Source organism: Ovis canadensis, chromosome 2, assembly GCF_042477335.2.
Source record: "Ovis canadensis isolate MfBH-ARS-UI-01 breed Bighorn chromosome 2, ARS-UI_OviCan_v2, whole genome shotgun sequence".
NCBI lineage: Eukaryota > Metazoa > Chordata > Mammalia > Artiodactyla > Bovidae > Ovis > Ovis canadensis.
In genome coordinates this window covers 243,504,770-243,529,903 of record NC_091246.1, presented here as the reverse complement: position 1 = coordinate 243,529,903, position 25,134 = coordinate 243,504,770, and the positions used below count along the sequence as shown (strand labels likewise).

The following is a 25,134-nucleotide window of genomic DNA, read 5'->3' as shown; positions in this document are numbered from 1 at the left end:
CAGTCCTCCCCGCAAAACATCAGCTGTCCAGTGGTTCAGATCAGTTCAGTTGCTCAGTCATGTCCGACTCTTTGCAACCACATGGACTGCAATACACCAGGCCTCCCTGTCCATCACCAACTCCCGGAGTTTACTCAAACTCATGTTCATTGAGTCGGTGATGCCATTCGACCATCTCATCCTCTGTCGTCCCCTTCTCTTTCTGCCTTCAATCTTTCCCAGCATCAGGGTCTTTTCAAATGAGTCAGGTCTTCGCATCAGGTGGCCAAAGTATTGGAGTTTCAGCTTCAGCATCAGTCCTTCCAATGAATATTCAGGACTGATTTCCTTTAGAATGGGCTGGTTGGATCTCCTTGCAGTCCAAGGGACTCTCAAGAGTCTTTTCCAACACCACAGTTCAAAAGCATCAATTCTTTGGTGCTCAGCTTTCTTTATAGTCCAACTCTCACATCCATACATGACTCCTGGGAAAACCATAGCTTTGACTAGCTGGACCTTTGTTGGCAAAGTAATGTCTTTGCTTTTTAATATGCTGTCTAGGTTGGTCATAATTTTTCTTCCAAGGAGCAAGCATCCAGTGGTTACTCCCCCAAATTATCCCATAATCATTATGGAGCTGGAGAAAGCCAAGGCCAGCGCCTGAGTGCCCACCTTGAAGCTGAGGGCTGGCTCTTACCTTCCTTTCTGGGGCTTCCAGCTGTGCGGGGAAGCTAGACCTCAGGATCTGTGTGTGTGTGTGTGTGTGTGTGTATGTGTGTGTTAGAGAGGGAGAGAGAGATCCCTTGGGAATGCATGGGTGAGAAGAGTAAGGATATGTCTTCTCTGGGCCCAGGAAATGGAACATCTTCCTGGCAGCATCATCATTCATCATCCTTTGTCCTCTGGTGGTCTTGTTTGGAGAACATCTTGTTGCTCTCGGGCTCACCTGGAAGCTGCCCAGATTTAGCTCTGGCTTCCTCCCAACCAGTGGGGGCATTTGCTTGTCTTCAGCCATTGCCAGATGATTCCATGCCTACTTGTGAGGCCCTATCAGAGCTTTCAGCCTTTCAAGAGCTCTGAGATGAGCTGCTGGATTTTCTGTCTGGAGAGCTCACTGTGGAGCTGTCAACACGGTTTCCATGAAGAACACTTAGGACCCCTTCATCTCTGAGATCTTTGAACCAGCAGAAGTCTTTTTTTGCTTGAAATTTGTGTGCTTGTCTTGTGTGCTTGTTGTGGATGCTCTTTAGAATTGTCATGTCTTAGACTAGGATCCAGTGGTGGAGAAGGACCCGGGCAGAAAGGCCACCTCTTGTCAACCATCTGGCCTGGCTTTCTGAAACTCAAGGGGATCCTCCTTTTCCTGGAAACTCCCAGTGATGTCCACAGCCCCATCTGCAGGTGCTCATGTGCCAGGCACTGGGCTGGGTGCTGTATATGCATAATCTTGGTATAGAATCTGCCTGCAGCGCAGGAGACGCAGGAGACCTGGGCTTGATCCCTGGGTCGGGAAGATCCCCTGGAGAAGGGAATGGCCACCCACTCCAGTATTCTTGCCTGGAGAATCACATGGACAGAGGAGCCTGGCGGGCTTCAGGCCACAGGGTCACAGGAGTCGGACACGACTGAGGTGACTTAGCATGCATGCACATTGAAATTTATATCATCATATTGGAGAGTAACAGTTTTAATCTTCATTTGCCGTATGAAAAGGGAAATTTCTGGAGAGTAAGTAACATCCCCAAGGTTACATGCAGAACTGGGATTTGATCTGAAGCCTGTCTGACACCAGATCCTGTCTCTTAATTGCCATAGTATACTGTATTCCCCTGAGGATATTTCATGAAACAAACAGTCTGTCTGTGGTGAAAGACGGAGGTGAAACCTTGCTATTCCCACCCATCTCTTGGAGATTTAAAATACACACTAACTTGTTGGAAGCCCTAGGAGGTTTCACAGGGGAAAACAACCTACTTATTTTTATTTAAACCAGAATTTCACAAACTCCTTTAAAACACAGAACCCCTCCCCATGATCCTTCTCTTTGTTGAATACGTGAGTCATCGGGCATGACCAGTATTTTCTGGAACACACTTGGGCAGCCACTGCTTTAGGCAAATCTCTCCTTTTCAGATCTCAGTTTCTCTACCTGAAAAATGAAGGGCTTGAGGCATTTGACCACAAATGTGTAATGGGTGGGCTTCCCTGGTGGCTCAGACAGTAAAGAATCTGCCTGCAATTCAGAAGACCTGGGTTTGATCCCTGGGTAGGGAAGATGCCCTGGAGAAGGAAATGGCAACCCACCCCAGTATTCTTGCCTGAAGAATTCCATGGACAGAGCAGCCTGGTGGACTACTGTCCATGGGGTCACAAAGAGTCAGACATAGGTAACTCACACACACACACACACACACACACACACACACACACGTGTGTACCTGGTACGTGGCTTGCCCTCCAGCTGTAAGCAACTGGAAATCTGGATAAAACATGTGAAACAGTTGTTTTCAGACATTGGGCACCAGGCAGTCCTCCACTGTGATTCCTGAGAAAAGCAAAACAAACTGAGGTGCCTGCCTCGCGTTGCCCCTCTACCTCGAGGCAGCTTTCAAACCTCGGCACAGGAAGTGGAACCCAAGCAGGGCCCGCAGTCTCCCTGATTTGAGGAGGCAGAGATTGGAGTTTGGGGAGGGTGGTGGTGTCTGTCTGGGTATTGCATTCATTCCACCCATTAGTCAAGACTGGGAATTAAGAGTCCAGACCTGATGGATGGATATGAGTTCACCAGGCATCAGGGGATAGTGGTGCAGAGGAAGACCATGTGTGAAGACTTGGGAAGGGAGGCCCGCTGGGAGTCCTCCACCTGCCTCTCCGGGCTCAGAGCTGGGCAGAGAACAGTGGTGAGACATGCAGGGAAAGCCCCTGCACTGCAGCCAGGCCAGGAGGAGGGAATACGTGCTGAGTGTGTGGGAGTGAGTGTTGGAAGCTAGGTGTGGCTGAATGGGGCTGTTCCTCCATCCCAGGACCTGACCAGGGGGACCAGGGTGGGATGTTCTTGGGGAGGCTGGCCAGGAGAGCTGGGCAGTGGTGGTCCATGGGGAAGGGATGGTTTTCTGGAGTGTGGGGCAGCGTGATCCTCTCCACCTGCTCTCCATGGGCTGAGCTGCCACACAGGCTGACAATGGAAATGCTTGCGCTGGAGAAACGCCTCTATTCAGGTGCTTCCCGTTCATCTGTGGAGGGGGTGGCAACGGCAGCTAATTTCAGGACTTGCTTGTCTTTGAATGGGATGATTGCTGGGAGTTGTCAGTGTTCCAGATTGTTCCCTGGGAGAAAGAGGGGGAGGAAGGAGGGGATGTCGTGGGCTCTGCTGAGCGCTGCCCCCTGCAGGCTGAAGTCACAGAGGGGGCCCTCGCTGGGAAGCCCGGGAGGGTGAGGGGACGAGGGATCCCATCTGCAGGGCTGGGCCAGAAGGGCCCCCAGAGGGCATGTGACCCGATCCCCTCATTCTACCAATGGGAAGACCGGGACGCCCCAGGGAAGGGGCTCATCCAGGGTCACCCAGGGCGGCCCAGCCAGCTGCCTGGCTCTAGCAAACAACCCGGGCATCCTCCACGCTGGCTGTGCTCCCATCCCTCCCTCGGCTCCCCGGAGTCCATGTGGGGTTCCCCTGGCTGGGGCCTGTGCATGTCAGGAGCCCCTTTTTCCTTTCTCCGGCTGCAGGAGACCAGCGTGGCGGTGGGGTCACTGAGGCCAGCAGCCTCCTAGGGGGCTCACCGCGGCGGCCGTGTGGCCGGAAGGGCTCCCCGTATCACACGGGGCAGCTGCACCCCGCGGTGCGTGTGGCCGACCTCCTGCAGCACATCAACCAGATGAAGACGGCCGAGGGCTACGGCTTCAAGCAGGAATATGAGGTGCCTGGCCCCGTCCAGCTGGGACCCCTCGCCAGGGCCTTCCCTGGCTCCTCCTCACTGTGGACCCTGGCAGCCCTCAGCTGGTCCCTGGATGGATCCTTGCCCTGACAGTCCCCATCTCAAGCTAATTTCTTGGCCTTGACCTTGGCCCTAATCTCAGCCTGACCTGCTTTCTCCCTCATCCTAACCCTGACTTAAAAAGTGTCTGAATGTTATGTTGGTCTCCGTCTGGACCCTGCCAGGATCCTTTATCTATCCCTGATGTGGACCTGACCACTAACACTGACCCTGACCTCCAGCCTAAACCCCAGTGTAACTTTGACCCTAACTTTCATCCTAAGCTCCGTTTGAACTCTGACTTGAATCCCATCCTACCTCCGTCTGGACTTAATTTGACCCTCAAAATTTTACCTTCATCCCAGGTCAGACCTGGATTTGACCTAAACCTAACCTTCATTCTGAAATGTCTCTGAGCTATAATTACCTCTTTCCCCCTCTTTTTCTCACTCCCCTCCCCACACTGCTTGGTATTAACCTTAGTCCCTCACATATAAAGGAATATCCAGTGACTTCATCTCAGGCCCCAAGTTTAACCCTGAACCTGGCCCTTACCATGGTGCTACCTCCTTCTGCCGACAGGGTCGGGCTCTTGGGAGGGGAGGGGCTTCCCTCCGCCCACTAACTATGCCTTTCCCTTCTGGCAGAGTTTCTTTGAAGGCTGGGATGCTACAAAGAAGAAAGACAAGGTCAAGGGTGGCCGACAGGAGCCCATGCCTGCCTGTGAGTCCTGCAGGAGGGCCTGCGATCGGGGGGGTGGGGGGCAGTGGGTGGGAGGAAGCAGGAAGAGGGAGAAGAGCAGAGTGAGCCGTTTATGGAGGGCCTGTCGCAGGCTGGGCTGTGCGCTGAGCACCACGCTCCTCATCTGACTTAGTGTTCTCAGCAGTCCTGTGACGTGGGATGTAGTAGAACTCCCACTTTACAGATGAGGAAACTGAGGCTTGAGAGGTTAAGCCCCCCCTCCTGGGGTCACACAGCTGATACCTGCCAGAGCAGCACCGGGCCTCGGGCCTCCTTGACACTGCAGCCCCGACTAACCACTGGCCTGTCCTACCTCCAGTGATACGGAGGGCCCGCTGGTCAGCCCTGAGTCTCTGGGTTCCCTGACTGCCCTGCCTGTGCCCCGGCTCTGGCCTCCAGGAAGCCTCCCTGCTACTGCCCCGGGGCTGGGCTCCCCAGCTCAGCCCCTGCCCGCCCCATGGCCACGTGCTGTGTATTTCCAGACGATCGGCACCGAGTGAAGCTGCACCCGATGCTGGGAGACCCTGACGCCGACTACATCAATGCCAACTACATAGACGTGAGTGCCTCGCCCCGTCACGTCCGCCGACTGGCCCTGGCCGCTCCAGGCTCACTGTCCCGGTGGGGCGGGACCCGGCAGGGAAGAAGTCGGGGTTCACGTGGCTGGATTTCTGAGTGCCCCCACCTCCTGCAGTCAGTGCCAGGGAGCTCAGCAGAGGGGAGGACAAGGGTGGGCAGCGGCTCTCAGGAGGGCTTCCCTGGGCTGGGGGTGTGAGTGAAGCAGAATGGAGGCAAGAGGGCAGACAGCCAGGCCTAGATGTGAGAACAGGTCCCCTCTCAGTGAGGGGCCCCGAGGCTGGAGGTGGGGTTCTCATGGCACACAGTCAGGCTGAGTCAGGCAGGGGCTGGACTGTGAAGGCCTCGAATGGCAGGCTGAGGAGCTGGGCTTTTTTCCTAGGGGCATCAGGAAGCATTGGAAGTGTTGGACTGTGACAAACTCAGGTTAATTGACCATGTACTGTGTGCCAAGCACTGTGCTAAGCACTTTATGCCAAATATTTAATTGTCTATAACTCCAACAACCACCCTATGCTGTGGTCAGCATCGTGGCCTCACTTTACAGGTGAGGAAAACTGGGGCTCAGAGAAGTGAAGCTCCTTTTCCTCTAGGTGACCCAGCTAGCAAGTGGTCAAGAAGGGAGCCGCATCTCAGCTGGTCAGGGTCTCCAGAGCCTGTGCTGCTGATGACAAGGCTGTCCTGCCGACCGCAGCAGCTACTGGTCGGGCTGGACCAGAGGGAGGGGCTGGAGACAGGGCAGGCAGCCAGTGGGGCGTGGGCTTGGGTGTGAAGAAGAGGCGATGAATCCGCTCCCCAAGTGTGGATGAGAGGGACAGGACGGGCCCAGGGACGCTGATCAGACTCCCCGACCGGCAGCAAGTCAAGTGTGCAGAGAATCACTTATTCATTCATTGGATGTTAAATGTATTTTGAGCATCTACTGTGTACCAGGCATTGTGCTGGCCACCAGGAATACACCTGTGAAAAAGGAGACATAGTCCCTGCTTTCCTTGAATCCGTAGATTCTAGTCGGGGAGGCTCATAAACATACAAGTGGAATGAATTCAGGTTAGATGGGCAATCTCAGGCCAGGGAAGAGGAGTGAATGACTTTCTCAGCATTGTACCGCAAAGGTAGTGGTGGGGCCAGCTTTAGCCGTGTTGGGCTGCATGGAGTCAGAGGGCTTGCACTGGCTTTGGGTGGCTGGAGAGGGAAGGGAAGGGTAATCTCAGGCAGAACCAGTGTGCCAGGTCAGAGGTGTATCCGGGAGTGGGGAGCAATCAGGGATGGTGGATGTGACCTCTCTTCTCCTTCTTCACTTCCTCCTGGTGGCCAGATGCGCTCGCCCATATTTGCCAGAATCCCTTGCTTTCTCCCCCACCCGCCCCCTCTCTCACCCCTCCTCAGGCTGCAGTGTGGTCCGACCTGGCCTTGCCTCTCAGACTTCGGCAACCATGGGGACAGGGACAGGGGCCTCGCCTCGGGGTCCTCAAGGCCCTAGTCGGCTTCTCCTGGGGCTCCGCCGGGGCCCTGCCCCTGCCCTTCTCTTGCCCAGGCCCGGCCACCCATCTCTGCTCTGCCACGCCTGCTGGGCATCACCCATTCCAGCCACTCCTGTGCCCTGCCGTCCACCTCCATCTGCCTCTGGCCTAATATCTGTCTCTTTTGCTTTGTCCTGTTCCCTCACTGGAATCATTAAGATTCGGATAAACCGTGAAGTAAGTATCTCTCTCCCGTTTCCTCCTTCTCCTGTCTGTCTGACCGGCCGTATCTCAGGCTCTCTCGCAGTCTCTGGCTGTCTCTCTCCCTCTCTCTCGTCTCTGTCTTCCTTCTCCTCCACTTGTGTGCCCAGCACCAACCGTCCACATCAGCAGCCTGGCCAGGGGCCGTCGGGGCTGAAAGTTTGACACGACCCCTGTTGTAAACAATGCCCTCCATCTCCTCTACCCTAAGCGGGGGCCTGCATTGTCTGGGTGCTTCCCCAGGCCCCGGCCATCTCCCTGGCCAACACCTCTGCCTCCCTGCTCAGCTCCCTGTGCCCGATGAGTCCTCATTAGCCATACCTTCTGCGGGCCTGGGAGGGGTCAGGTGGGAGGAGCTGCCCTGGGTGCCCTGTCCTCCCACTGCTTGGGGGTCCCAGGGATGGCCCCAGGCCCTCCCCTTTAGTAGTAGTTTCCCTTGTGTTCCAGTCCCTTTGTGGTCAGTTTGCTTGAAACTCAACCCTCACCGCTTTGCCCTCAAATTTAGCCCTAATTTGAATGTTTTATTTTGGGGGAGCAGTTGGGTATTTTATAATTTTGCTATGTGTGGGCCTTATAAGAATTAAAAAAAAATTCCATCTAGCAGAGTCCTCTCATTTGATTTTTTAAATCTAACTTTTGTAATAGTCAATGGGATTTTTTTTGGGATACCTTGTCTATTTTATCTTCTTTTTTTCTTTTACAAATATATGTCTGGCTTTTTTATGATTGGAAAAATACAACTCATTATTAGACTTTCAGACAACATGTGTATGCTTGGGGCCTCGCACTAATATATAAGGCGTAAGGTCCCTGCTGTCGCATCTGCTGAAGATGAAGGTTGTTCCTCATGTGTCCCTAGATACCCTCTGCCTTATTTTGAGTTTCTTTACGCAGTTGATTTGTAAAGTTGCTAAACTTAAATGAAATATTAGACCCACAGAAGGTAATGGATATACTCAGCCTTAGCAACCCCATTAGGAGGTGATGAATATAGATCATTATATATCTATATTTTTACTTAAAAATTTTTTTTTATTTTAAATTTTTTGGCCACACGGCATGGCCTATGGGATCTTAGTTCCCCAATCAGTTTCCCAATCAGGGATTGAATCCATGCTCCCTGCATTGAGAGTGTGGAGTCTTAACCGCTGGACAGCTGAGCAAGTCCCTAGATCATTGTACGTTTTTACATCTCAATCTCCATATTACACATTCATTTAGTTGTTGCCAGACTCTTATGAAATATCCTGAGGGGACATGGCTTATTTCATTTTCAAAGGCCTGTTACCAAAAACATTATTGGCTGAGTACATGCTCTGTGCCAGGCACTTCTGGCACCTCATGTCATCTTTGCCACACTCTATGAGGTTGAGACCTGCATTTGGCAGATGACAAAACTGAGGCTTAAAAAGATTGAGTGGCTTACTCATGGCCCCAAGGCTCTGGATTAGCAGAGCCGGGGCCTCAAATCCAACCTGAGCCCTGTACCCTTACGTGAGACCCCCCCCACCCCCACCCTTACATGAGACCCGGATCTCTCTCTTTGGGGGCATTGGGATGCCCCAGGGGCCTTGCCCACTGCGCAGGTAGTCAGTCTCCTAGCTCTGCCCTCTCAAAGGCACCAAGGAGGGGCGAGTGTCTGCCCGGGAACAGGCTCCTAGGACATGCTGATGCCCCAGAGTAGGAGCACCCCTGCTCTCTAATCCTGGTCTCTAAATCGGGTGTGCTCAAGGTGGTCTCCTTATCTTCCTTTAACATCTGATCATTTAAAACTTTCCATTTCACTGTCCTCTGTGTGATGTAATTGTGCAATAATGCACACATGCAACTAAAAAGTGAACATACAGATATTGAAAGCCATCTGTCTGAAAAATTATTGAGCTGTTTGCTGTATGTGTTGATTAGCAGTTGGGTGCTGGCAATATGCTGGGCACTGGAGACTCTGGCTCTCATGTGAGAGTCTCAAGCAAACTGGCTTTAGGTGGAGTAGCCTGTTCCTAGCTTGACTGAGGCTAGGGGTGGAGGGCAACACTGGCAGCACCTCTGCCGAGCGCCCCCTCTGACCTGTTGCCCAGCAGCTCCCCTAAAGACATGAAGCAGAGGCGTGGCTGGGGAGACAGCGGGAAGGAGTTAGGCTAGACCTGGAGAAGTTCCGGTAGTGAGGGCCAAGTGACTCTGGGAGGCTCTTCAGTCTTGGTAACTTTGACTATGTTTTGGTCATTTTCATGGGAACGTGTAGGTATACAGCACGTGCGTGTCTTGGTGTTATCCTCATATTCTGGAGGAGAACAGAGGCTTAGAGAGTCAGAGAGCCTGGCTACTCCAAGTGTGTTTTGAGGCCCCGCCTTGGCACCACCTGGGATCTGGTTGGAAATGCACAATCCCAGGCCCTGCCCAGACCGTCTGAATCTGAATCTGCCTTTTAACAAGATCTCCAGGAGATTCGCATGCACATTAAAGGCTGAGAAGTGCCTGCTTAGTGCCTAGAATCACACAGTTACTACCTGGCAGCAGAGACCCAGCTCAGCCTGACCCAAGACTCGTACTGTTAACTCCTGTCGTACACTGCTGTCTGCCCAGTAATTCTTGATGTTCACACCATTGAGACCTTCAGTGATACTTGTTGACATTTAAAGTGGTAGCAGTAATAATGGCGACTATTGATTAAGTACTGGCTTTGTGTTTGCCATGTGCCAAGCCCTTGATGTGTGTAACGTTACCCTTCCCAGCAGCCCAAGGAGATAAATACTATGCTTATTCCCGTTGTGTAGATGTGAGAATCCCGACATAGAGAAATAAAGGGGTTTGCCCAACACTTAGCAGGAGTTGTGTAGAATTGGGATTTGTGCTCTGGCAGTCTGACTGCGGGGCCCCTTGGGCCTGGGAAGCCCACCAGGTCGAAGGATTTGCTGGGAGCTGTGTTGAGGGTGTGAACTTGAGGCCAGTGGCTGATCTCTTACTTATCCCGTGCTTGCAGTGCTTCTTACTTATCCCGTGTCACCTGCATTGATTCCCTGGGTGTCTCATGTGGGCAAGATCTCATGGGTGGTTCCCGCCTCAGGGTGGGAGTGGAGTCTGGCTGGTTCCACTTCTCAGCCTGGGGGCTCTGGGGATGGAAGAGGAAAGTGGCTCTTGGCCTCTTTTGTGGGAGATAATACAGGTAAAGTGCTTAGCACAGTATGTGTCCATAACAGGGCCTCAAACATTTATTATTATTTTAATAAATAACTATGTAAGTTATTTATTATCGCTATTATCATTATTATTGATTTTGAAGATTTTAAAAAACATTTTGTCTAAGGGCCATGAGCAACTCCTGTGCTCACTTGCTCCTAACCTGAAGCCTTCATTGGGCCACCCCAAGCCCTGGGTGACCGGGTCGTGGGGAGGGACATTGCCCATTCTGGTTGCCCTGAGCAGGGCTGAGATAACTGACAAGACCCAGCCTGGGGCCTGGGGTTGCTTAGGGTCTCTGGGGCTTTGGGAACAGGGTAGGGTCACCCTGCAATGTATTTGTCTCCAAAGAGCAGCTGGGTTATAAGCAGATTATGGACAATTATCCCCAATTATGAAAGGGGAGACCCTCTAGGCCCATGAAGGAGTCGTGTCTTCCCTTGGGTTACGTAGCAAAGATGGGTTTAAACCCATGACCCTGGTGTTCAGGCTCTACTTCCTTCCTTCCTTGGGGGATGGGCAAAAGACAGGTCAAGAGGGTGGGGCCCTTCCCTGAGTGGGGCCTGTGTGTGCAGCTTCTGGGAGAGGAGGGCAGAGGGGCCTGAGCAAGTGAGGGGCCAATCCTCGAGGTCTTAACAACCCCTCTTCTCCTGTTCCAGGGTTACCACAGGTCAAATCACTTCATAGCCACTCAAGGTACCTGGCACCTCTTCCCATGTTTCCCTCACCCCCCTGCCCCAGTGTGCTGAGTGCCCTCTGCCTGCCTTCCTGCCTTCCCGGCTGATCTGCCTGCCTCCCTGTCTACCTTCCATCTGTCTGTCTGTCTGGATCTTCTGGAATCTGGACATCCATATCTGTTCTCTCTTTGTGTTTGTATCTCCCGGTGTCTGCTGTCTGAGTGTGGCTCCTGGTCCACCTGTCTGTCTGCATGCAAAAGGGTCAGCCAGCCTCGGTCCTCATGGGTGTGGACTGTGTCTCTTGGTCTGGGGGCTGTCTGGGTCCCTTGGGCTGTATCTTATCCTCTCCACTGTCTGTCTGTCCATCCCTCCTGGAGGCTTGTGCCATGGCCCTCCAGCTCTTCCTCCTGGGTTCTGCTCAGGATGACCGGGGTCTCCAGGCAGGCTCTCCCTCACAATGACCACCCCAAGGACCCAACAGGCATGAGTCGGCAGTTGATGGGGGTGTGTGGGGGTGAGCATGAAGCCCCCACTGGGGCTCAGGATCCTCCTGGCCTGCATCGGTGGTGTGGGGCAGCGGTGTGCTGGGCCTGGGTGGAGACCTGGCCTTAGAGACAAGCCCTCTCTGCTCCCCAGGGCCAAAGCCTGAAATGGTCTACGACTTCTGGCGCATGGTATGGCAGGAACACTGTTCCAGCATCGTCATGATCACCAAACTGGTGGAGGTGGGCAGGGTAAGTGGGGCCCTGGGGGAGGGGGCGTGGCAGGCCGGGGGCAGTGAGCCCACTGAGCCTGCCCCTTGGGGCCTCCAGGTGAAATGCTCGCGATACTGGCCGGAGGACTCCGACATGTACGGGGACATCAAGATCACGCTGGTGAAGACGGAGACTCTAGCCGAGTATGTTGTGCGCAGCTTTGCCCTGGAGCGGGTGAGTCTCCTGTGGTCACCAGGCCCCTCCCAGGGTGCCTGAGAAGGTGGGGCAGGGCACACCCCCAGCCCCTCCCAGCCCAGGAGTGGAGGGTGGGGGTGGCACTCTGCATCCCGAGCAGGGCAGCCACAGCGCCTCACAGGGGGCACTGTGAAAAGATGGAAAGGTGGCCGTCTTGACTGGTGACTGCAAGAGGAAGTCAAGATGATGAGGATGGTGTGAATGTAGAGAACGATGAGGACCTTGAGGATAACTGCCAGGTGCCGATCCTGCTCTGTGCCAGGCGCTGTGCTCAGCCCATTACACATATTGTTTCGGCCCTCCTTCAGTCTGTGGGTTAGGCCTTTGCTATTAGACCCATTTTACAGATAGGGAAAGTGAGGCTCAAGAATGGTTACCTCACTCATGAAAGGCCCCAGGTGAGGGATGGCACAGTCCTATTTGACTGTCTATAAAATCCTCAGAGGAAAGATAGTTTTCTCCCTTTGAACTAAGACTGGGAGCATCAAAATGATCTCTGAGGGCAGCTGTGTAGCAGGTGGCGGAAATGGGTGACTTACAGTACAGATGTGGCACCAGGCAGATCCCGGCCCAACCCCTGCCTAATGTGTGTCTTGGCTTCGGGCAGGCGGTTTCTCGTCTTTGAGGCTTAGGTTTCTTGCTTGTACAATGAGTCATTAATACCCACCTCGTGAGTCTCATTGGGGTGAACTGAGTTCCTGCGGTGAGATGCTCACTCCCGTGCCTGGCACACTGCAGGTGTCTGGTAGACGCTGGCAGGGGCTCTGACTGTCACTTCTTTTGTCTCCCCAGAGAGGCTACTCTGCCCGCCACGAGGTCCGCCAGTTCCACTTCACGGCCTGGCCGGAGCACGGTGTCCCCTACCACGCCACGGGGCTGCTGGCCTTCATCCGGCGTGTGAAGGCCTCCACGCCCCCTGACGCTGGGCCTGTGGTCATCCACTGCAGGTGGGGTGCTGGGGAGCCCAGGGAGAAGGGGGTGGGGATGGGGTTGTTTGAGGTTCCTGAAGGAGACTGGGCCCGAGTCCATCCTGCTCAGAGGCAGAGGACGGGGAGAATGACCTCCTGACGCCCTTCGCCCTTTGAGCTTCGGCTCTGGGATTGGCACCATCGTGTGCACACTAAGTGTAGCTTATTATTATGGGCTATTGTAATAATAAGTAAGCTTTAGGAATTTCCCCAATTTCACTGTGAAGGACTCAGCACTACTCAGATCAAGAAACAGAGCATTAACAGAACCCAGAAGTCCCTGGAGCTCCCTTGTGGCCTGTACCCCACCTCTTCCCTTCCAGAGTGATCACTCTCCTGACTTCTAAGGCTGAGACCCTTGTGGCCTGTACCCCACCTCCTCCCTTCCAGAGTGATCACTCTCCTGACTTCTAAGGCTGAGACCCTTGTGGCCTGTACCCCACCTCCTCCCTTCCAGAGTGATCGCTCTCCTGACTTCTAAGCCTGAGAGTCATTATGCATGCTTTTGAACTTTGTATCAGTGGAATCACACATCAGGTGCTCCTTGGAGTCTGACTTTCTCTCAGCCTTATGCTTGTAAGGTTCATCCATATTGTACCCGATTCCACAGCGTGAACAAACCACCGTGTGCTTATCCATTCTGCTGTGGGGAGGCATTTGGGTGGTTTCCAGCTTTGAGCTGTTATGAACAGTGCTGCTAAGGACATTCTCTTACATGTCTTTTGGCTGACACACACACTCGCATTTCTGGGAGGTAAGTATGTAGGAGTGGAATTGCTCTGTGAATGTTCAGCCTTACTGGATACTGTGGGCAGTTTTCCAAAGTGGTTTCACGAATTCCAGTCCCTATCAGTGGCACATGGGATACCCACTGGCTGTGTGTCCTGGCTAACCCGTCGCTCTCACCATTTTCAAGCTTGAGATCTTGGTGTCATTTCTGTCCTCCCCTCTCCTCTCAACTCTGCTCTACCTGGTGCTAAATGTGAGGGTTCCAGAGATGGGTTTGGCCCTATCTAGCTCTCAAGGAGCTCACGGTGAGGTAGGGAGATAGCCCTATAAACAGTGACCACGGAGCAGGGAAGGGGGTTTTGGTAAGAGTCCACCCAGATTGCTCTGGGAACTCAAAAGCCTGACATTTCCTGGAGGCTCCACCGACTATGGGATTAAGTGTGTAGGGTTTTGAAGGATGTGTAGGAGATTTCCAGACATCCAGGAGACCAGAGCATCACTTTTGTTCCTCTTCCCCCATCACAGCTGCCAAGCTGAGCTGTTTCAGGTCTACATTCTCCCCACCCCTCCTTTCCTCTCCATCCCCAAGGCCCAGCTCCCCCTCTGTCCTTGGTCACTTTCCCTGGAACCCTTCCAGCAGCCTCCTCCCAGGCTCCGCCATGTTCCCCATCGCCTGTGTGGTGTAGATTTGGCCCAGGGCCCCAGGTCTCCTCTCTTTTTCTCTGAGGTCCTGGGCTCCCTCCCCAAGCCTCTGACCTGGCCGTGGGTACTCTCTCCCCAGCGCGGGCACTGGCCGCACAGGGTGTTACATCGTTCTGGACGTGATGCTGGACATGGCGGAGTGTGAGGGAGTCGTGGACATCTACAACTGCGTGAAGACCCTCTGCTCCCGGCGTGTCAACATGATCCAGACCGAGGTGGGGGTGCAGCCCTCCCCCCACAGCCCCTCCAGGACAAGAGTCCCTCGTGTAGGAGCTCGAAGCTGGTGGAGGGTGTCAGAAAGGTGTCCTAGGATGTCCCCTTGTCCTTTCCCATCCCTGGACTTGGCCTACCAGCCTCTTTTTTTTTTTTTTAATTTATTTTTGTTGAAGTCAGTTGATTTGGATGAGATGGTTGGATGGCATCACCGAGGCAGTGGACATGAACTTCGGGAAACTCTGGGAGATGGTGAGGTTTAGGGAAGCTTGGCATGCTGCAGTCCATGGGGTCACGAAGAGTCAGACGTGACTTGGTGACTGAAGAACAGCGTAGATGATTTACAATGTTGCTGATTCCTATTGTACAGCAAAGTGATCTGGTTATACATATATACATTCTTCTTTTGAATATTGCTTTCTATAATGGTTTATCATAGGATATCTTTTAAGACTGGAGGATGATTGCTTTGCAATGTTGTGTTAGTTTCTGCTGTTCAACCGCGTGAATCAGCCGTAAGCATACATATATTCCCTCCCTCGGAAGCCTCCCTCCCCATCACAGGCCATCCTATGCCTCCAGGTCATCACACAGCTGCCAGCCTCTCAGGGTCTTCCCAAGCTCAGCTCCACTGTGTTCACTTGGGTGAGGTCACACAGCACTGGGCCCAGGTCATAAGTTCTACAGTCAAGACGTAATGCCTATTGGGTTTGTCTCCTCTCTAGATGTGTGACCCTGGGCTGTCCCCTCACCTTCAGAGCTTCTCGTAGGGTTATTATTGGGATGAAATGTGAGATCAATGAGCAAATATCTGTGGAGGCTGTTTCAAGTATGGTGGGTCCCACATGTAGTAACACATGGTTGGATTCCGCCTCAGAGCACCCCAGCTGCAACTTTGAACTTGCCTCCTCCTGACCCTGAGGTCTCTCACTTCTGCTCCCCTCCTGGTTCCTCATATCCTCTCTTGTTGTTCCAGGAGCAGTACATCTTTATCCACGATGCAATCCTGGAGGCCTGCCTGTGTGGGGAGACCACCATCCCTGTCAGCGAATTCAAGGCCACATATAAGGAAATGATCCGCATTGACCCTCAGAGTAACTCCTCCCAGCTGCGGGAGGAGTTCCAGGTGGGGCACGAGTGTCTGTGTACAGGTGTGGCTTGTGAGTGAGTGAGTGAGCATGTGTGTGGCGGTGGGAGGTCCTCAGTGCTGTCGGGGGCTTCCCTGGTGGCTCAGACGGTAAAGAATCTGCTTGCAATGTGGGCAACCTGGCTCCGATCCCTGGGTTGGGAAGATCCCCTGGAGAAGGGAAAGGCTACCCACTCCAGTATTCTTGCCTGGAGAATCCCATGGACAGAGGGGCCTGGTGGGCTGCAGTCCACGGGGTCCCAAAGAGTCAGACACGACTGAGTGTCTGAACAAGAACAAGAAGAAGAGGAAGAAACGGGGGCCCCGTGAGCCAGGACGCCCGAGGCATGAAGGCAGGAGGGGAGGGCAGGTGGCCCGGAGTCCTCGGCTTGCGCCTGTGCCAGCTGCTCCTTGGCAGGGCCGGGAAGGTGACCGTCTGTGCCGGGGCCCTGGAGTCCGCTTTGTGGATGACGTGGGGTTTCAGGGCTTGGCTCCTGGGAATGAGCCTCACGGTGCCCTCTGAGTGTTGAAGGTGGTGCACGTGCCAGGCTTGGTGTTATCTCACTTTATTCTCCCAGCAATCCCCTGGGGTAGGCAAATAATTATTCCATTTTACAGCAGAGGGAAAATGAGGCTTAGAGATAGAGTAGCTTGTCTACAGTATACGGGTGGCGAGGAGGCAGACTCCCGTCTCCAGAGCTCCGTCCGGGTCCTGCATAGCCTGAATCCAGGGAGCCTGGGTCCCCTCCCTCTCTTCTTTCTGGATCTCAGTTTCTCCATCCATAAAACGGGCATAATAATCCAGCCCAGTCTCCTTCATGGGGCCTCATGGGGGGAGGAGACCCCACAAACACGGGACGTCACCTTCCCTTCCTCTCTCTCTCTGTAGACCCTGAACTCGGTCACACCGCCGCTGGATGTGGAGGAGTGCAGCATCGCCCTGTTGCCCCGGAACCGGGACAAGAACCGCAGCATGGATGTCCTGCCGCCTGACCGCTGCCTGCCCTTCCTCGTCTCCACGGACGGGGACCCCAACAACTACATCAATGCGGCCCTGACTGACGTGAGGCGCGGGGGTGGGCTGGGCTCTGGGACACCCTCTCCCAGCAGTGAGGGAAGGTGCAGGAGCCAGGGAGGACTCAGGTTAGGGGGGCCCTCTGCCTTTCTGGGGCGGCCCATTGGGTGGCCTTCCTCCTGCACCAAGGATCTTCTATTCAGGGCACTCAAGAACCAGTGCTCCCCCTCAGGTATTACCCTTGGTCTGAGTAGGGATCTGGGTGGTGAAGTTCAGGCAGCGCTGTCTCCAGGGTCAGGCCCAGCAGAACCTGGGGTAGGATGAGTGATTCAAGGGCTTTGGCTGGGGAGGCTGGGAGGGTTTGGGGTTGGGATGTGAGATTCGGTATCTGGAGCCAGGGGAGCTTGTCCTGGGGTGGTGGAGCTAGAGCCTGCCCAGGAACCTGACCTGGAGTAGCGACTTGCTCCCCACGCCCAGTGGTTCTGAGGACTCAGGACTGTTTAGAAGCCTCTACTCCCAGCTCAGGAGGCTCCACCCCCTTTATTGGGCTTTGCAAACAGAACCAGGGGATTTAGGGTCCAGTGAATAACTTTAGGGTGCCACTGCCTGAGGGGGACAAGTCTTGTGAGTGACCCCCTATTCCTTCCTAAATGGAACCAGTTTGACAGACAGGTGCAGGGGGCAGACAGGTGGAAGTAAGATGTTACTGTTCTAAGGAAACTGGTGAGACTGGAGAAGGTGACTTCAGCTGTGTGGCTACTTGGACGGCTATTCCTTCAGCCTCGGGCAGGCAGACCTGTCCTCTCAGACTCAGTGGTCCAGCTGGAGCCCCTCCCTGCAAGGGGCAGGCCTTTACATGTTGGGGGGAGCGGCAACAGTTGAATGCACAGCTTCTGAGGAAGAGCCGGCCTGGAAAGAGAGGGGGAGGGCCCTTTGGAAGCTGAGCACTTCCGGTCTTGTCCCAAACCCACCCGTGAAGGTGGATGTCACCACTGGGTGTCCTGTCACCACTGGATGTCCCTCCACGTGGACATGAGAGCTGTGGGGAGGGAGCTTCCCGCACCACAGGGGTGAGGCAGATGGGCCTTTCTTGGCCCGGTTCTTAGCCAGAGCCCCTTGGCACAACGGTGCAGGGAACACTGGGGTTTCTCCAAACAGAGAAAGCTCCCACACTGCCTTCCTCGGGGGCTTCCTGGAGTGAGCTGAAGGCGAGCAGGGGCGAGCAGTTGCAGCCACTGAAGGGAGTAAACGGAGAAGGGGCTGGGGTCCTGGGGAGGTGGCCTAGGGTGCCGGTGAGCTTTGGAGGGGGACGTAGGAATCTGTGGCCTCACTCTCAGCTTGCTCTCTGGCCCCCTGTCTGCACACGGGGGTGATGGAGAGGAGGCTGTCTGAAGTTCTGAGCCCCTGAGCTGGAGAGGGTCACATTGGGCTCATTGGCCTGGTGGGAATGGGCCAGTTCGGTAGAGAAGCTTCCTTGGGGCTGTGATATCTCACACTTGATCCCACTTGCTTGCATTACGGTGAGCTTGTCTGGGGGCCAAGTGGGGGCTGTTTTTGGTGGTTAAATCTGCAGGGAGCCCCACTGGGTGCCCAGGCCTGAGTTTTAGAGTCTGGCTGGGCCCAGCGTTGGGGAGCTGCCAATCAGGGGGAGCCTTTGGTGGGTCCTGGGGAGAGGGGTGGTAAGAGAAGAGCATCAGGAGAGGGAGGGGACATGCACAGGGGGGACAGGGCAGGGTACAGGAGACCTGGGACTGGAGCACTGAAATGGGGGGAGGGCTGTGGCTGGCTCACCTGGTGGGGCAATGTCAGGAGTGGGGAATGGGGTCAGTACTGGTCACTGGTCTGGGGGCTTGGGTTGGGGTCTCAGACCCTTCATCCATGGAGTTGGAAGGCACCTAGATATTTGCTCATTAAAAAAATATTTCTTGAACTCCTATAAAGTTCTGGTCACAGGCCACACCCTGAAAAAAATCTGCTCTCCTGAACCTTGCCTTTGGGGAAATGGGTTGAGACAGTCAACAAGCAAGTGTACAATGGACTGTCAGTTACTGTTAATTTCTTAAAAAAGCAGCCAGATAGAGGAAGTGTTTAATGTGGGTTTTGGGGTATGCATGTGGTTATTTTTGATGAATTGGTAAAGAGGGCCTCTTTGAAGTGGTTGAAGTTAAGGAATGGCCAGAAAGAAGTGAGGGAGAGAGCCCTGTACACCTGGGAAATTTGTTCCAGGTAACAGGAATGGCAGGTGCAAATAGCAGGGAGCAAGCTTGGCCAGCCTCTGCCCACCAGGCCCAAGCTCCCATTGCCACCTATTGGGAACCTTCGGCTATATAGCTCAGGGGGGCCATGGGCTTGGGCCTTAGAGGCCTGGGGGCTCACCCTGTCAACTCAGGCACCACGGTGCCGGCCAGCCCCCACATTGGGTCCCTGGAGGTAGCCTGGTCCTGTGGGGGTGGAGCTGGGGTGGGCAGGGCGGGAGGACAGTGGGGCAGAGGCTTGGCGGTGTTGGGCGCTGAGTCCCGGTTTCCCTGCAGAGCTACACCCGGAGCGCGGCCTTCATCGTGACCCTCCACCCGCTGCAGAGCACCACTCCCGACTTCTGGCGGCTAGTCTACGACTACGGGTGCACCTCCATCGTCATGCTCAACCAGCTGCACCAGTCCAACTCCGCCTGGGTGAGGGCTCCACTGGCCAGGCTGGCCAGCTGCCTACTGCCCAGGCCCTCAGTCTGTTCAAGGGCGTGTGGCAAAAGTCAGGGGTTGGAGCCCAGCTCTGCCACCTGCCTACTTGCTGAGCTGCCTCAGATGTGTCCTACCCACTCCCAGAGCCTCGGTTTCCTTGTCTGTAAAACCAGGCTCAGCCTGGAGAAATGCAGCTGCTGTTTATGGAGTATCTGATGTATCCTAGGGACTCTGCTCTGCACTTATGGGCTTCCGGTGAGAAAATTAAGACCCAGAGAGGTGGAGGGACCTCTCCCAGGTCACACAGCTGGGAAGTGGCAGAGCCGTGCCCCTTATCTGGGGCTGCCTCCTCCCAGAGGCTCTGATTCCTGTCACTCAGCTAATCATGGGGGCCTTGAGGCAGAGTAGAAGTCCAGCCTCATTACTTTTTGATCTAGGGTAAGTCAGTACACCTCTTCGAGCCTCAGTCTCCTCTTCTGTGAAACGGGGACTATCTCAGCACCCGTTCTGCCGTGAGATTATTACCAGGATCGTGTGAGATTGTGTGGGATGCTTAGCACTGCGCCGTGACTGGCACATTGCAGGTACTCAGTACATGGCGGGGGTGAAGATGATGAAGGTGACCATTGCTTCTGAGGATGGTCCAGAAGGTGGTCAGTGATCTTGGCCTGAGGCAGCTCCCCTCATTTCTTTCTGGGGCTCCGAAAGCTGGACTGGGAAGTCCAGACACCCCACCTTCCGGCTCCATATGACCATTGCTATAAGATGAGCACGAGAGCCTGGAGGTGGCCGCCTGGAGAAGATTGTTAACTGGGCTCCTTGCAAGTCAGGCAGTTGGTATAAATAACCTAGGACTTCAGGGTAATGGGCTCCAGGATCTGGGCAGGGGTTCTGGGGAGTCTCATGTTGCATGAACCCTGCCCTTATTAAGATGGAGGGGAGGGACCCAGAGGGAGGCTCACAGAGATGTCATTCACTAGTCACATGCTTGTTCATTCATTCAGCCACCTTTGCTCACAGGCCACTCTGTCAGCCTGGTGGGGAGGTAGAAGGGGAACACGTGGCCCCTCCCAGATCTCATGGTTTAGGGGAAGCAGGTACTGAAACTGATCATGACAGCAGAGGCAGAAGGCTACCATGGGGCTGGTACAGGGACACAGAGGAGCCTGGGGTATGGTGTATCAGGGAGGGCTTCCTGGAGGAGGTACTATCTGAGCTGAGAGGTACAGGAAGGGTAGAGTTGAGTTGGTGAAGAGATGGGGGACAGGTGGTCCATGGGGAGGGAGCAGCACGTGCAAAGGCCTGAATGCAAGGAGTTGCCAGGACCCCAGGAAAGAGAGGAAGGTGGTGTCTTCCCTTCATGGTCAGAGAGGGAGGCAGATGGAGCAGGGTATTGCCTGGGCAGGGCCCGGGGACCATTTCACAGCTGGAGAAGCTGAGGCTTGGAGGAAGGAAGAGCCTTGCTAGAAGGGTATACTAGAAGGCTGGGGCCTCAGCCCAACTCCCCAGAAGACCCATGTATTTGTGTGTAAGGGGGCTCTGCCTTCCCTGTCCCTCCACTGGCTTGAGAATGTGACCTGGAGGGGGTTACCTTTAGGACCCTGACTCCACGGAGGGATCCTGGGGCAGGAGTAGGGGAGTGCTAAGCTGTGCTGCTGCAGCAGCTCACCATGTCTGTGAGCTGATGCTGGAGGGCTGAGGCAGCGAGAGAGAAGGCCTCGGGGCAAGGGTGCTGGGGCGAACGGGGGTCATTTGAGGCCTGTCCTTGGAAGAAGGCAGCCAGGGGGAGGTGTATGTGCTTGTGAGGGTGTTAGGTGTAGCTGTCTAGCGGCACGATGGTGTCAATGAACCCACAACAAAGAGTTTGTCTCGGCTGACTTGAGTGTATCAGTACAAATGCACCGGGTGGGTGTATGCTGTGATCTGATAGGTGAGCGGTGGGATGTTGGGGGGTGGAGGGGGGACCTGGACGTGAGTCTGCAGTGAGTGGTGGGCTCCTGGGCAAGCATGGAGGTCTGGGGGTGGGTGTCAGCAGCAGCTGCCCCATCAGCTCTGCTCAGCTTAGCTCGCCTCCCTGTCCCACACAACCAGCCCTGCCTGCAGTACTGGCCGGAGCCAGGCCGGCAGCAGTATGGTCTCATGGAGGTGGAGTTCGTGTCGGGCACAGCGGACGAGGACTTGGTGGCCCGAGTTTTCCGGGTGCAGAACATCTCTCGGGTGAGTGGGGCGGGAGCTCCAGGATGGGGGCTGGGCGGCCTTGAACGACCCTGTCGAGGTCCCCGGGGGCCGTGGAACCCTGGTACTCAGGTCCCCGGGCTGCCTGCTCCCGCCCCAGATGCAGGAGGGGCACCTGCTGGTGCGACACTTCCAGTTCCTGCGCTGGTCCGCCTACCGGGACACGCCTGACTCCAAGAAGGCCTTCCTGCACCTGCTCGCGGCGGTGGACGAGTGGCAGGCGGAGAGCGGGGACGGGCGCACCGTCGTGCACTGCCTGTGAGTGGCGGCCGCCCCTGGCTTGGGGAGGGCAGAGGCCGGGGTGCGAGACGGCCTCCGGCCTGGCACCCAGGCCCTGAGCTTCCAGGCAGCATGGCCAGGTGAAGCTGACCCTGCCTTCCTTGGAGGAGCCCTGTCACTTTCCAGGGTGTGGGCTCCGTCCTAAACACGTGACCACTATAGCCTCTGTGTGACGTTTGACTTTGCCAGTTTAATTGGAGAGAGTCCTGTCTAAATAGTTGACCCCATGATACGGTGGTGGTACGTCTTTTAAGCCAGTGGAATCCTGGCCTCTGTTCGTGCCTGCATGCATGTCCTTGCTTTCTGTCCTTCCTCGTGCACTCATTTACACGCTTCATTCACAGATTCATCTATTCACGCACATCTGGGTGCCCTCATTCCTTTGCCTCCCACATTGTCATGCTTTCAGCACTTACTGACCCCAGTGCCAGGCTGGGCACACAGGATGCAGGGGCAGGGAGCTGTCAGGCAGGGCCTGGCCCTCTCAAGGGCTTTTGCTTTTAGTGGGAGATGCCCCTCAGGAAGGGGACAGAGGGCCTGGTTTGTCCCTCATCTCCCAAGAGAAGCAGCCCCCACCCCCCACTCCGCCCCGGGGGGACAGACAGCAGAGGAGCGAGAGGGCTGGGGGAAGCGGAGGGTCTCCCTGGCGGTGCCACCCGTTTGGGAGAGTCTCTGCGTTTGAGGCTGTGTCTGTGATGCTGGGGGTGGCTGGTGATCTCAGTGTTCGGTTACCACTCTGCTGTCTGGTTTTTCGTTTGCTGCCCTGCAGCGCTCCTCTGTCACTGTCTGGGTGTCTTTCTCCTGGAGTGTGTCTCGACTCCTTGTTCTCAGAATCTGCTCTGTTTCTCTTAGAGGTTCTGTTCTAGATACCTTCCGCTTGGGATGCTAGTCTTTTATCCTCTGACTCCGCCCCCTTAACCAGCCCTTCCTGCTGCCCACCTTTGGGCTCCCTGACCCCTTCCATCTGGGTTTCCTAGCCTCTCGCCTCTGGGTTCCCTGATTCCTCCCTTCTAGGTTCCCAGGCCCCGCCCCTCCCTTCTGGGTGTCCTAGCCCCTCCCTTCTGGGTTCCCTGACTCCTCTCTTTTGGGTTCCCTTGCCCTGCCCTTCATCTTTGAGTTCACCCTACCCCGCAAGCCCAGCCCCAAATCTTCTCATGTCTCTCCTTTAGCAATGGGGGCGGCCGCAGCGGCACCTTCTGCGCCTGCGCCACGGTCCTGGAAATGATCCGCTGCCACAACCTGGTGGACGTTTTCTTTGCTGCCAAAACACTTAGGAACTACAAACCCAATATGGTGGAGACCCTGGTGAGAAGCCCCGTACCCCTTGCCCGTCCGCTTCCAACTTCCCAGTCCACTCCCTACCAGGCCCCCCTCAGATGCCCTCTTCCATATCTGGGCCCCACTGTTGGGCCTTGGGGTCTAGTCCTGCGGCGCGAAAGCATCACCCCCATTTCCCCCCTTCTCCCCGACTGTGGGGCAGAGAGGGACCCGGCTGGTGACTCCTGTCCCTCTCCCAGGATCAGTACCACTTCTGCTACGACGTGGCCCTGGAGTACCTGGAGGGGCTGGAGTCAAGATAGCAGGGGCCCCTGGCCTGGGGCACCCACTGCGCACTCAGGGCCAGGCCCACCACCCCCAACGGACCGACGAGGAAGACCTGCGCCCCCAGGGAAAGCACCTGAGTGGGTGCTGGGCCAGCCTGATGCCCCTTCCACTGTGGGCAGGGCCTTTCAGCACAGCCGTGAGCAGGCTGCGGGCCAAGGAGGAGCTTAGCAAGACTGGTACCCAGCCTGCCTCCACGGGGTCCTGCAGGCCTGCTGAGAGGCTTGGCACCGCCTGGCAGAGTGACCGGCTCGGAACTGCCAGCTTAGGGGGACCCAGACCCAAGCCCCTGGACTGCATCCCAGCCCTTGGCAGAGATGAGTGAAGCCCTGCAGAGCAAATGGCAGGCCAGGGTTTCCACCCAGCTTGGCCCAATGTGGGGAGAGCATGCACTGGGGCTTGGTATCTAATATCCCATCTGGCCAGCCCCTGCGGGTCTTGGGGAGACCACACACTCTGCCCTGATTCTCCAGTAGGCACTTCAGACTGGTCCTCGCAGGGGCAATTTCAGCTCCCTTCTCCACCCCTCACCTCCCTGCAGCCCTGGGGATATTTTGCTCCTGATCCCCCCCACCTCGAATTTCTGCTTCCCTGAATGTGCCCTGACCTCCCCCAAACCAGGATCTGCCCATCCCTACCCTGTCCTGTGTGGGGTCCCTTTCCTGCTTGACCCGATGTCTGCAAAATGAAGTCACCTCAGCCCCCTCTGCCTGTCACTTCAGGCCTCACTGACTGGGTTCTGCTCCGCCTGGGTCAGTGACAATCGGCAAGGCTGAACGACAGCCCCTGGGGTTGAGGTCCCTGTGGCTCCTGGTCAAGGTGCCTCCTGGGACACTGTTAAATCAGGGGTGCTCACCACCCCCTAGGGTTTGGAGAAAGAAGGTATATTTTGAGATGGAAGATCAATGCTTTTCTGTTTATTTTTTGATGGGTGGGAGGGAAGGTCTCTTTAAAATGGGGCAGGCCACACCCCCATTCCGTGCCTCAATTTCTCCATCTGTAAACTGTAGATATGACTACTGACCTACCTCGCAGGGGGCTGTGGGGAGGCATAAACTGGTTGTTTGTAAAGCGCTTTGTAAATAAACGTGCTCTCTGAATGCCACCGAGCAGCCTTGTATGTGTCTGACCAGCCTGACTGGAACCTGCCCCCAGCCTCCCAGTGCCATGGGAGGGCCCCGGTCTGGTCTTGGATTTTCCATCCATAAAATGGGGGGAGAGGCATGGACCCGAGCATCATTCAAGGGCAGAGCTGGCTCCACCTAAGCCTCTGAAACACTTACTCAGATAGGAGGCTTTATCCTGAGACCTCTGATGGCCACAGAGCTGCCTCTCAGCCCCTGTGGGCTTGGATCCAGGTTGAGCTCCTTTGGGTTTCTCCTGAGAAGCTCAGGCTTCAGTGTCAGACAGACGGTCCCCCAGGGCTGTGAGACCCTGGGCCAATCAGCTGCCTCTCCCGACCTTGGTTTCTTCCCCATTTGTAAAATGGAGACAGTTCTATTTAGGATGAAATAAGACAGTGATTAAGTGCCTGTGTGGTGGCGGGTGTGTGGAAAGAGCTCCATTTAAAACACAACACAGACAGTCCACATCCACAGGGTGGACCCACTTCAGCTGCTCGAGTCCGGCCCGTCCCCAGTCTCGGAGGAGGAGTGAGCTGGCTGGCAGGGACCCGAGTCACCCCTGGCTCTGTCACAAACCTGCTGTAGGATGTGGGCAAGACTCTTCCAGTTTCTGGGCCTTGGTTTCTTCATGTGGAGACTGGTTCTATGATGTATTGATTTGGTCCGCACTG

The 25,134-nt window shown here is 55.3% G+C and overlaps 1 protein-coding gene across 3 annotated transcripts in view; it reads left to right on the top strand.

Moving 5' to 3' along the window:
• The window catches only part of PTPRU (protein tyrosine phosphatase receptor type U), an 87,315-nt gene extending 62,867 nt beyond the window's left edge, over window positions 1-24,448 (top strand). The window contains exons 16-30 of one of the 3 annotated variants that reach the window (XM_069578782.1): window positions 3,703-3,893; window positions 4,598-4,673; window positions 5,174-5,250; window positions 10,825-10,861; window positions 11,479-11,567; window positions 11,655-11,771; window positions 12,585-12,739; window positions 14,271-14,406; window positions 15,381-15,530; window positions 16,420-16,593; window positions 19,077-19,217; window positions 21,315-21,440; window positions 21,559-21,716; window positions 22,907-23,042; window positions 23,255-24,448. In XM_069578782.1, the coding sequence (XP_069434883.1) occupies window positions 3,703-3,893; window positions 4,598-4,673; window positions 5,174-5,250; window positions 10,825-10,861; window positions 11,479-11,567; window positions 11,655-11,771; window positions 12,585-12,739; window positions 14,271-14,406; window positions 15,381-15,530; window positions 16,420-16,593; window positions 19,077-19,217; window positions 21,315-21,440; window positions 21,559-21,716; window positions 22,907-23,042; window positions 23,255-23,317 (1,826 nt within the window). In that variant the 3' untranslated portion in view covers window positions 23,318-24,448. Of the gene's footprint in view, window positions 1-3,702; window positions 3,894-4,597; window positions 4,674-5,173; window positions 5,251-10,824; window positions 10,862-11,478; window positions 11,772-12,584; window positions 12,740-14,270; window positions 14,407-15,380; window positions 15,531-16,419; window positions 16,594-19,076; window positions 19,218-21,314; window positions 21,441-21,558; window positions 21,717-22,906; window positions 23,043-23,254 lie in introns of all 3 variants that reach the window. The other 2 variants (XM_069578781.1, XM_069578783.1) reach the window with 2 other exon arrangements.
• Window positions 24,449-25,134: the final 686 nt, after the last annotated feature.